The 12,649-nt window shown below is 36.8% G+C and overlaps 1 protein-coding gene across 5 annotated transcripts in view; it reads right to left on the reverse strand.

The window, feature by feature from the left end:
• Nucleotides 1–12,649, reverse strand: part of NKAIN2 (sodium/potassium transporting ATPase interacting 2) — a 1,050,385-nt gene that overhangs the window by 152,436 nt on the left and 885,300 nt on the right. For all 5 annotated transcript variants that reach the window (XR_004184591.1, XR_004184593.1, XR_004184592.1 and 2 more), the window contains one exon: nucleotides 11,933–12,133. Coding sequence is in view for 2 of the 5 variants with exons in the window: in XM_009206175.4 (XP_009204439.2) it covers nucleotides 11,933–12,133 (201 nt within the window). In the remaining 3 variants the exon portion in view is untranslated. The remainder of the gene's footprint in view (nucleotides 1–11,932; nucleotides 12,134–12,649) is intronic.

Below are 12,649 nucleotides of genomic sequence, written 5' to 3' on the forward strand. Positions count from 1 at the left end.
TATTCAAGGCCAACAACTTTTAATGTTTTCCAAAAATACTGTATTTTAATATATCTTCATATACTTTACTTATTTCTGAAATAACTTATAATTTAATATACTTCATGTATTTCTTCCTGAAATAATTTTATGATTATAAAATCAAATATAAAAATGGGATCATACATGGTTTTTGCACAACACTCTATGCAAACAATTTCAACTTTTAAATCTCACATTACTAAGAAAACACAATTATTGGTGGTTTTTTTTGCAATGTATAATCCTTACTAGTATCTTAAATGTGTTGGTATTTTTATTTCCTGATGTTTCCAAACATTTCCGTAGAAGGTGATATGCTTAGAAGTTAAGCAAGTGCTTCAAAGAGTACACATAGAAAAATATATTGCGTCCTGATAATAATGGCTGATATGGGATGAAATTTGCTCCTGTGTCGGGTAGTCGTGAACTACACTAAATGTTATTACACTAGCTTTAAGAATCACAGTTTTATCTGGGGAGTAAGTAAATTTAGTAGGATTTTGTTCATTTTTGTATATCACTGTGAGCTGGCCTGAAAAGGTAATAGTATTCTTAATGAGCAGTGGAAGAAACTGAGCTAAAGAGAAAATAAATAACATTACCTTTATTGTTTTCAAGGCAACTTCTTAAGCATTATCTCATTTAGTTCATAATTACAAAACAGTTTGTTATACAACTGGGTATAAGATTTAAGGATTGTTACTCCCAGACTGTAAATATTTTACCTTATATTTCTAAATTTGCATATAGGGAACACCTGAGAATATTAAAAGCAAAAAATATCTTAGACATAATCTGACTTTAGAGGCTGTTTAAATTCTTGCACTTTGCTAATTCATGGGCTCACAGAACCACTCACCGATTTACAAGTGCACTTTTCAGTAATAAAGTGAAATAAAATTTAAAACATGATAATTATTTAGTGTTGATTTTAACCAAAACTTGATTGACATTAAAATCAAGGTGTTACACTCAGAAGGGGATAATATTCAAATGAATTTATTATTATTTAGAGGAATAGAGAATAGATTGAAAAGTTAAACTTGTGCCCATTTCAGAAGTAACAATAACTTACTTCTTACTATTCAGTAATAATATTTCTTACTATTCAGGGATAGATCCAGTCAAGGTTCTGAAATTAGTTTGTAGGACTTTGCTTATTTATACATGCTTTGCAACTCTGAACTGTGCCAAGAAATGTCCTTTCCCTATTCTACTTACTACCTTCATTCTCCTATTTCAGTAACATTGCCATAGGGAAAACTCTCTATTTACATTGGTATTTGGTTCTTCTTCTCATATTTTTGCGACTATTTGTATAAACTATTTTAATGTTACTGAAAAACAAACATTTATTTTGTTTACTGGATTACTATCTTTTGACAGGCAGGTTTGTGTTTCTAAGTACACAGGAGAACTAGAGTTGGAGTAGTAGACATAATAACTGAGGTCATGTAACAAAGCTGTTGAACCACCATGGGAACTGGGAAAGAAGCCCAGGGCTAGTCATTCTGTCTATTTTCTATTGCAGGCACAAGACAGTTTTGTCCTAAGAAGAAAACTGTTGTAGAGTCTTTGATACTGGACTAGGAAGAATCTGAAGACTTAGTTTTCAATTCCAGATCTACACCAAGTCATGATTTACTGAGAAGTACAGTACGCACAGTATAGATACACAGATTCATTATTTGATAAAAGACTAGTTATGTGAAAGGCTTGACCCCGCAGTCCCAGAAAGGAAATGACTCTCAGGGCCCATAAAGAGTCAATGGAGCGATCAGAGCTGTGACACCATTCTGGTATTAGAGAATCATCTTTCCTGACTAGACACGGTGGGTTTCTAAGCAATTTAGGATGTAGAAGAATCAGTAGTGAAGAGAAAGGGAAGGCACTAATATTTCTGATGAAAAATTTGAAAAGTGTACCATGTAGTCTCTACCTGAAGCCTACGGAAAGAAAACTTCCATGAGTTGGTCATATCATGGTAACCCTTTAAACAACCGAATAGGAAATTCCTATTCTCAGCCAGTATAGAGAACTGCTGACTTAGAGTACTTCCCACTTCTGCTCCCATATGTTTGGAAAGAATTAAACACTTGAAAACTATGTACATTTAGAATTGATGCTTGATGTTTTTAAACATTACTTTAAATGACAACCTTGTTGAAGATCAGCTGACCATTACATGTGGATTTATTTCTGGACTCTATTCTGTTCCTTTGGTCTATATGTTTGTCTTTATGCCAATGCCATACTGTTTCAATTACTGCAGCTTTTTAAATATTTTGAAATCAGGAAGTGTGATACTTCTAGCTTTGTTCTTTCACAAGATTGTTTTGATTATTCATGGTGTTTTGTGGTTCCATATGAATTGTAGGTTTTTTTTTTTTATTTCTGTAAAAATTATATTAAGACTTTTAATAGACATTGCATTGAATCTGTAGATTTCTTTGGGTAGTATGGACTAGAATAATTGGCTGCAAAAGGTCTGTTTATTTTGGCACATTATCAATACTAATAGATGTTAAAGGGAACTACTACATTATTCTTTTAAATAAATCCAATGAAATTTGAATATCACTGTGATTTGAAATTCACCTTCTTTCATTTAAGATATATGTACACATTCTTGTTTAAAGATCATACATTTTATGTAATTCCTTCTCTTTTTGAACTCCACTGCTTCCATAGAATATTGTGCTAATGTTTTTTAACTTGAAATTTTTGTATTGATCATTCTATCACACTTCTTTGCAGAAAATATATATGTATATGTATAAATTTGTATGTATGTTAAATTATATATGTATAAACTTAAATTTGATTTATTCCCATGTCCATAAGGCATTAAGTGTTGAAAATGTATTCTTGTTTATCAACACAATAATTGTTTTATACAATTGACCAAAATAACATTGTTTATTATAAATATTGATTAAAACTACTAGGTACAAAATAAAATTTTATTTGATATGAATTTCTTTTTTTCTTTTTCTTTTTTTTTTAGACACAGTCTTGCTCTGTCACCCAGGCTGGATTGAAATGGTATGATCTCAGATCACTGCAACCTCTGCCTCCCGGGTTTAAGCAATTCTCCCACCTCAGCCTCTCGAGTAGCTGGGATTACATGCGTCTACCATCACGTCCAGCTAATTTTTGTATTTTTAGTAGAGACATGGTTTCAGCATGTTAGCCAGTCTGGTTTCAAACTCCTGACCTCAAGTGATCCACCTTCTTCCGCCTCCCAGAGTGCTAGGATTATAGGCGTGAGGCACCGCACATTAGCACTAGAATTAGACAGAATTAAGGATGATTCAATTTCTAGTTTTTTCTCCTTAGGGTTTAAGTGTTGAAAAATCTTTTTCTCTCTTTTTTTTTTTTTTTTTTTTTGAGACGGAGTCTCGCTCTGTCGCCCAGGCTGGAGTGCAATGGCCGGATCTCAGCTCACTGCAAGCCCCGCCTCCCGGGTTCACGCCATTCTCCTGCCTCAGCCTCCCAAGTAGCTGGGAGTACAGGCGCACGCCACCTCGCCCCGGCTAATTTTTTTTTTATATTTTAGTAGAGACGGGGTTTCACTGTGTTAGCCAGGATGGTCTCGATCTCCTGACCTCATGATCCGCCCGTCTCGGCCTCCCAAAGTGCTGGGATTACAGGCTTGAGCCACCGCGCCCGGCCGAAAAATCTTTTTCTCTAAATAGAGAAGTATTGAAGTCAGACTTTTCATTATAATGATGCCACTCAACTCCAGCAACTTTTTGCATGCCACAATTTACATAATTATCTATAACAAAATTTATTTCAAATAGTCTACCAACTGACAAATCTATTAGGTCTTCCTTCAGTTTTAATGAAAGCAAAGAATTGAAAATTGCCCAATTTGCAACAGTAATTTCTGGGAAGTATACCGAAAATACTACCAAGACATAACAAACAACTATTAATTATATTCCTTCTTCTTTCTCCTATAGTCACCTAGTTCAAACTGATGTATACAATAACAGTTTGGGAAATACTGAAATGTTATTTAATTTAAATATATGTTTTTTGACATAATATTTTCTATCAGCTTAAGAAGTCATGTGTTTTGGGTATTTTTTTTTTTTTTTTGTCAAACTGTGAAGCTGAAGATCTGGTTAATTTAGTTTCTGAAAAATGACAAAACGTGTAACTTTTTTTTTTTTTTTTTTTTTTTGAGACGGAGTCTTACTCTGTAGCCCAGGCCAGAGTGCAGTGGCATGATGTTGGCTCACTGCAACCTCCACCTCCCAGTTTCAAGCAATTCTCCTGCCTTAGCCTGAATAGCTGGCATTACAGGTGTGCACCTGTATGCCTGGCAATTTTTGTTGTATTTTTAGTAGAGATGGGGTTTCACCATGTTGATTAGGCTGGTCTCCAACTCCTGACCTAGTGATCTGCTGGCCTCAGCCTCCCAAAGTGCTGGGATTACAGGCGTGAGTCACCGCGCCTGGCCAAAATCTGTAACTTTTAAATGATGAAATCATTTTCTACTGTGAATCAATTCAAATCAAACTATTTTTCCTTTAAAAGTCTGTTTTAATTTTTAATTTTTTATTTCTTTTTATTTTTTTAATTTTTTTCAGTAGATGAATAAACAAGTTGTATATATCTCCGCAATAAACACATCAGCAATAAAAAGAACCAAATTACTGATACCTAGATGAATCTCAAAAATGTTACAACGAGCAAAAGAAACCACAAAATAGTACATACTGTATGATTCTATTTATATGAAATGAGAAAAGACAAATCTAATGTTTAGTAACAGAAAGAAGACTGGGCAGAAGGTAAGTTTTGTGGAGTGACAGAAATGCTCATCTTAATCACAGTAGTAGTTACATAGCTGTATACTGTTAACAGACAAAATTACCACAAATTTGGTTATAGATCTGTTTAGCTTTGCTCAAGGCTTGTGAATTGGGACAGCCTCCGTTCTACAAAATATGATGAGACCTCCCACCGAGCTAAAGCAGAACACTGGGGTTTGTGAGATGAAAACAAGGAAACAGAACAATAGCACTGATTAATATCAGGTACTTTTTTTTTTTGAAAAGTTAAAGCAGAGAAACTTCCTCATTATGCTGACTCAGGTAGACTGGAATCTCCTGTTCTCAAAAAACTGGTCTGTCTGGGGATCTATCTGCTTGCTTCCTTGAAGTTTCAGTTTGATTATGTGGTATAAGTGACTCTATTTTGGTTTGGTCTGGTCTGTTGGGGCCTAGCACAGGAGCTCAGCCTAAAACAACGGCCTCCCATAATGTTGTTTAAAAGTACGATTGTCAAAACTCATCAGGTAGTACATTTATAATGGGTGCATTCCAGTGTATGTAAACTTAAAGAAATTCTCCACCAGGAGCAGTGGCTCATGCCTGTAATCCCAGCACTTTCAGAGGCCAAGGTGGGTGTAGGTTTGAGCTCAGGAGTTTGATACCAGCCTGGGCAACACGACGAAACCCTGTCTCTATAAAAATTGCAAAAATTAGTCAGGCCTAGTGGCTTGCGCCTGTAATCCCAGCTACTCAGGAGTCTGAGGTGGAAGGATCACTTGAGCCCAGAAGGTGGAGGATACAGTGAGCTGAGATCATGTAACTGCACTCCAGCCTGGGCAACAGAGCAAGCCCCTGTCTCAAAAAAAAAAAAAAAAAAAAAAAAAAGAAAAGAAAAGAAAAAAAAATCCTTTCTTCCCTATACTTTTCCATCTCTCCAAATCAGCTTCATTGGGTTTCTTTTTTACTCCTCCTTTCATTTGTTCAGAACCATTCCTCTCTGAGGAATATTGTATTTGTTTGTTTCTTTTATTATTATTATTATTATACTTTAAGTTCTAGGGTACATGTGCACAATGTGCAGGTTTGTTACATATGTATACCTGTGCCATGTTTGTGTGCTGCACCCATCAACTCATCAGCACCCATCAACTCGTCATTTACATCAGGTATAACTCCCAATGCCATCCCTCCCCCCTCCCCCCTCCCCATAATAGACCCCGGTGTGTGATGTTCCCCTTCCAGAGTCCAAGTGATCTCACTGTTCAATTCCCACCTATAAGTGAGAACATGCGGTGTTTGGTTTTCTGTTCTTGCGATAGTTTGCTGAGAATGATGGTTTCCAGCTGCATCCATGTACCTACAAAGGACGTGAACTCATCCTTTTTTATGGCTGCATAGTATTCCATGGTGTATATGTGCCACATTTTCTTAATCCAGTCTGTCACTGATGGACATTTGGGTTGATTCCAAGTCTTTGCTATTGTGAATAGTGCCACAATAAACATACATGTGCATGTGTCTTTATAGCAGCATGATTTATAATCCTTTGGGTATATACCCAGTAATGGGATGGCTGGGTCATATGGTATTTCTAGTTCTAGATCCTCGAGGAATCGTCATACTGTTTTCCACAATGGTTGAACTAGTTTACAGTCCCACCAACAGTGTAAAAGTGTTCCTATTTCTCCACATCCTCTCCAGCACCTGTTGTTTCCTGACTTTTCAATGATTGCCATTCTAACTGGTGTGAGATGGTATCTCATTGTGGTTTTGATTTCCATTTCTCTGATGGCCAGTGATGATGAGCATTTTTTCATGTGTCTGTTGGCTGTATGCATTTTTTAATTCAAATAAATGTAACAAAGGATATTCCCATGGCCATGGCAACCACACCACTTCTGATGGCAGAGTAGCTAGGTATCAGCTCATACCATTTCCCATTCATCCCTTTTAAACCACACAAGTTCACAACTTAGATTTAACATGTAAAATGTGAATGGCCAATATCCTAGGTGACATGGAAGTCAGAATTCAAATCTTAATGATAAAATATTTGGGACTGTTTCCAGATTAAAAGAGGCATCAAACAGCAACATGCACAATAAGGCCACTCACGTGCATACATCATACACATCTGCTATATCCGAAGAAACACCCATGTGCCATTCCCAACACAACCTCAAGTCCACTTGGATAAAGAGTTTCAAAGTTTGGAAAATTTCTTCACTAATGGTATCCCTCAGTAAGTCTGAGCCAGCCAAGTGGCAAACATAAATTATTAACAACATAACTAAACACATCTGTGACTTTATTGACCCCAATGTATATATTTTATCTACATTTTTTTCCTCAATCGGTTGAAAAGTAAGTTTTACCATTTCATAAACTCTACAAAGTAGAGAGTTTTCTGAATAGGAAATAGATATAACTGAAGGAGAACTTGGCTTTAAACTATATTTAGCTATGAACCAGGCAACAGGTATTAAAACGTTTTCTAACGTCATCCATGGCTTCCCTGCTCTGTTACTAAGCCAACACTAATGGCTGTGGGAAAACAGCATGTGTGTGTGTGTGTGTGTGTGTGTATAAAATAAATATACATATATGTTTTTTACCAATACCTTCTGCCAGTTGCCTAAAGAAAAAAATCATAGTCAACTTGCCATGAATTTAAAGTGTGTCAGAAGTAAAGGAAATAAAGTAGAGGAAATAAAGAAACACCAAAACAAGCAATTTGTTTGAAGTTCATATTAAATTTAGAAATACTGATTCTCTAGATGTGATAAAGAGATATTAAGGCCCCCACCCAGATGAATTTTTGGAATATTAACATATTTGAACATACATCGCTAGGTCAGCTATTGTAATACATGTTTCCTCTTAAATTGTTTTTAAAAAATTATTCTTTCTGCACATTTGTTTGTAAAACACACTCCCTTTTCATTGTTTTTATCACAGGAAGTTTTTTGGTTTTTGGTTTTTGTTTTTGAGACAGAATCTCGCTCTGTCGCCCAGGCTGGAGTGCTGTGGCCCGATCTCCGCTCACTGCAAGCTCCGCCTCCTGGGTTCACGCCATTCTCCTGCCTTAGCCTCCTGAGCAGCTGGGACTACAGGCGCCCGCCACCATGTTCCGGCTAAGTTTTTATATTTTTAGTAGAGACGGGGTTTCACCGTGCTAGCCAGGATGGTCTCGATTTCCTGACCTCGTGATCTGCCCGTCTCGGCCTCCCAAAGTGCTGGGATTACAGGCGCGAGCCACTGCGCCCAGGCAATCACAGGAAGTAAAGTTTAATATGTGCATAATAAATGTGAGACACATCCCTCTTCATTCCCCTCACCTGTGGCAGACATAGCTAATCAATCATGGCATCCTTTGCTGCTGAAGAACCCTGACTTTTTAGACTTCGGGAATCCATTACCCATCAGCTGCTGCTGGCATTCAGGTTGAAGGCTATTTCCCAACCTTGGTATGAGAGCATGTTCATTGTCCCTATTTATTAGCTAAAATATCTTAGGAAGAGCTTTCAACCTATTCTGCTGCCCTCAGAGGACTGTTACACAATCAAAAGATTTAATTCATGTGAACATATTTTATAATCCACACCGTTCCAATCACACATTGTCTGAAGGAATCCGATTAATTTTTTTGTAACGTGAACAATAATATCTCCGCAGTTGATCTCTTCCTTGGCTCTCCCCACATACATTTATTTTATCTATTTTGAAAATGTGGATTTTTTTATTTTTGGTTTTATTAAAACTGTGCACACCTGTATTCCTTTTGAATGTGCTATCTGATACTAACTAGAAGAAAATATGGCTGGAGAAGGAGAAAGCTCAAAATATCACACCTGGCTCATCATTATGGTGTTCTGGCAGTCTTTTCTGCATGGCTGGAAGCTGTGTGATTAATAGCCCCTCGTCCCAATTATATGGATATTATACTTGTCTTCCTTTGGCTGTAGATTGGAGATATCTTATGTATGTGTGATGCAAATGTGGGCTTTGTGAATGCTAATTTCAAAATCAGCCAGGAGTTGATTGGCAGAAAACCGAACAACAGGGTGACAGGCTTGCCAGGGTTCAGGAATCTGTGAAAGAAAGGCTGACTGAGGGTGGAGAAAAAGAGCTGGAGAGATTTGGAGTTAATCAAGAGCAGTGGCTGAGAAAGCAGCAGTTTATGAAAGCAGATCTAAGTCAGATATCCTGGAAGAGAGGGCAGTTTCAAAGACTTGGATGAAAATAGTGAGAAGAGAAAGAGTTCAGCTGACTTTACAAAACTGCATGGAGCTAAGAAGCCAAGATTGTGCCTTAAACTGCATAAGCCATATTCTTTGTCTACCATATCCCCCAAATGTGCCTGTTTGCACCTGGTTTGTACTCTGGAGAACTTTGCTGTATATTTGACTGCGACATCCTCAAGGTCAGAGGTCCTGACACCTTTGCTTCTCTAGATGCCAGAAGGAGACAAGCACTCAGGAAGTTTACAGTAGACTGATTTAATGGGACATTTGATTGTCAAGGAGATGATCTGGGTAACAGAAAAGGGGAGGGACAGAGATTTAAGACACTATTTCATCAATTAATCATTACATCAGTGATCAGAATGAAGATAGGAAATGTTGTTTGCAGAGCAAGTTGTTAAAGATAAGCCCTTTTTCGTTTGCGTTATAAAACTCAAGTTCAAATTTGCTAAGTTTTCTGTATAGCAGATGCATTCAACCCAAGGCTGGCTAGACAATAGCAAGCTCAAAAGCAGAAAATGTGTTGAAACTTCTCCAAGTAATGGCTTAGCTGTGCAGTTGCTAACTCTGGTGTTCCACAGTCAACACTGCAAAAGTAGTGCACCCCTGGAAAGAAGAACAGGTGGAAAGGGTAGAGGTAGAGATGTCACATCCTAGGGTGGTTTACTCAAACTATTCCTTCACTCCACTGGGGGGAATGCAGACAGGAGAAACAAGAGCCAGTAGCATGAAATATTAGTCACATCTGTTCTTAGGGATAACCCATCCATCTTCTTTGCACTCTAGCCACCTTGCTGTTACAGATGGTTTTTACGTAAGGAAAATTATTTTTTCTTTGGGTATGTATGTCAACTTCAACATATGCCCCCATGTCCAAATGTATTTTTTTTAGCACATTACCTATGTGTCAGCATTTTATGTGGCATTTAATAAATCTGTGAATCTTGTTTACACAAACATACACACACACAAACTAATTCAAATAACTCTCTAAATAGTCATACATAAATATCCATGCACATAAACTGTATCTTCACTTCATCCTTAAAATATAGGTGGAAGTTTTCCCAAATTTTGTGGGTCCAGTAAAGATAGGCAGTTCTACAGAAGGAACATTTTGTTTAAAACCTCCTTTTAACACATATATAAAGATATTTTATCTGACCCCAAATCACAGATATATTTCACTTTTCTCATGTGATAATGGTTACTTGATTTAAATGGGTTTTAAAGAATGAAATGGCTACTTCCGTCCTATCAAATCTAACTTATTTCTACTTCAGGATAAGTAAAATAAGCACTTTTAGATTTAAAACTATCACAGAAGAGTTTGTTAATTGGAAGGAGTGTCTATGATTGAACATATTCAAGGGTTATTACTTAGTGCTTTAGCAAAGAACATAATTCCAATGTTCTGGACGTCATTTATCCTGATTTCCAAATAAATAGCCCTTCCTCTTTCATGTCCATTCTGTGATTGTGTGGGACTGTGTGACCAATTCTGCACAATGAACTGTGAACAATGAGCCTCTCCTTCCAAGCAGAAGCATGTGTCTGCCTATGTAGACCCTCCGCAGCTATTATTGCTCTCTGGCACGGCACGGCAACACATGATGATGGAGATACTGGCTACTCAACTAGCCTTGTTTCCTTAGTGACAGTGATCCATGGAGCCTCCTGCTGACATACAAGAAGAAATCTTTGTGGCTTTTATTTACAGAGAATTTGGAAGTGTTTACTAACATAGCATACTTAGCTTCCTTAGTCTATCACAACGCACACACACACACACACTCCATTAAAAATATAACAAGGATATATTAGTTATATCATCTAACACCCACACACTCACATAGTTTTTTAATGCCAGAAGAATTTGGTTTCTCTGAATTGTATGCCACTCTACCCAGAAATTATTATTCATTGTTATCCAAGAACTGTGAGTCAATATCATTTCCAAAATAATTAACTAAAGAGGTAAAAAGCAGATTCTACTTGCATCATTTGTTGCTAACAATTTTAATACTATGCACATCAATTGCACATCCGCATGAATCTAAGAAAAATATATGCAGTTCTACATTTAAGATCTGTAATGAATAAATGGATTCATGTGTCATAAAATTGCCCTAGGTTTATAAATCTCATGATATTATGCAGTTGGCCTTCTTGAGAAAGAGGTGTTTTAATTTATCTCTTTGTCATAGTAATACAATGTTAAATCATGTATTTTATATAAAATAGGCATATGTTGTACACATAAGTTATTTGTAAGTCCTACTGCCTCCTGGTAGAAGGATGGTTTTTTATTGGCACAGTACTATGAAACATGGAGGCATGAATATCTTAGAAGTAGAACCTGTAGAAAATGTGAATTTTTTCTGGAAAAAAAGTGGGAGATTAAAGGTGATGGATGGTGCCTGGGAGAAATCTACGAAGGAAGAAGGAGATAGGGCAAATGGAAAAGAGAAATCCCAGGGCTAGCAGCACAGCCAAAAGAAGCACTAGAAGAGAAAACAATTATTGAAATCTTATAATTTTGAGTATTGTAGAATGTTATGAAAAAATCGCTGATCATCCCTTCAGAATCCCTGGAAAAGTCTACCAAAAGTCAAGTAATCATATCTTGACTGATTGGATTTCCTAGGTAAAATGCTGATGATAACAAAGGGTATTTACTAATTGCTGAAGAAAATCAGCACATTAAGTCCAGGGGATGCTTTGGTTTAACCTGACAATTTCCTGTTAAAAGTCGCATTAATGAGGAAAAAGCAAAAAGGCCACCCTTTATCCACAGATTCCATTTGTGTGCGCTCAGTTTGCACAGAAATAAAACAACCCCAGAGGCACTAGAAGGAGCGGTTGGCTGTCAACACTTACTGCGAGGACAATCTGGAGGGAACTATGAGCCACTTCTATGTACTGGTACTCCAGCAAACACCCTGAGACCGTGATGTAGCGATGGTCTTCTGGGGCCCAGTCTGGGGCGGGTGTCACTGACGTCACCGTACATCCTGGTCCATTCTCCATCCACCAAGATCGGTGCATTGATATATTAAAAGTCAGGATAAGGTCTGTTTCCTGCAAGAAGGCAATTTATAAGGATGAGAATTACTTTATAAATGTTAGTCAGCTTACTTGGGATTGACTTGCTTTGACTTGCCCATTTGGAAATGTGGGTTTGTTTGCTTGTTTTCCTCCCCCATACTGTATTTTACAGAAAGCAAGGACACAGCTAAAGTAATTATGCATCTGTGGATTCATCCTATTTATGAAGGTTTTTCCTGACTATCATAATATAGATCAAATTATTTTATTAGAGAAATTCCTAGTGATTTACATTACTAATGATTTATATTCATTATAACACTGAAGAGTCTTTACCTTTCAAGACTTGCATATATTACAAAGAGAATGATTTAAATTTTTATCAAGTGAAGTTCATGCTATTCTAAATCTGCTTATTTTTTCTCTCAAAATATTTACTTTTCACACATTTTAAATCTTAAAGCTATACTTCAATTCTGCAACATTTAACATAATATTGTGGCTAATGCTTGAATTTATAAGACCCTTACTTAAGAAAACATAAGATTA

This window comes from Papio anubis, chromosome 6 (assembly GCF_008728515.1).
Source record: "Papio anubis isolate 15944 chromosome 6, Panubis1.0, whole genome shotgun sequence".
Lineage (NCBI taxonomy): Eukaryota > Metazoa > Chordata > Mammalia > Primates > Cercopithecidae > Papio > Papio anubis.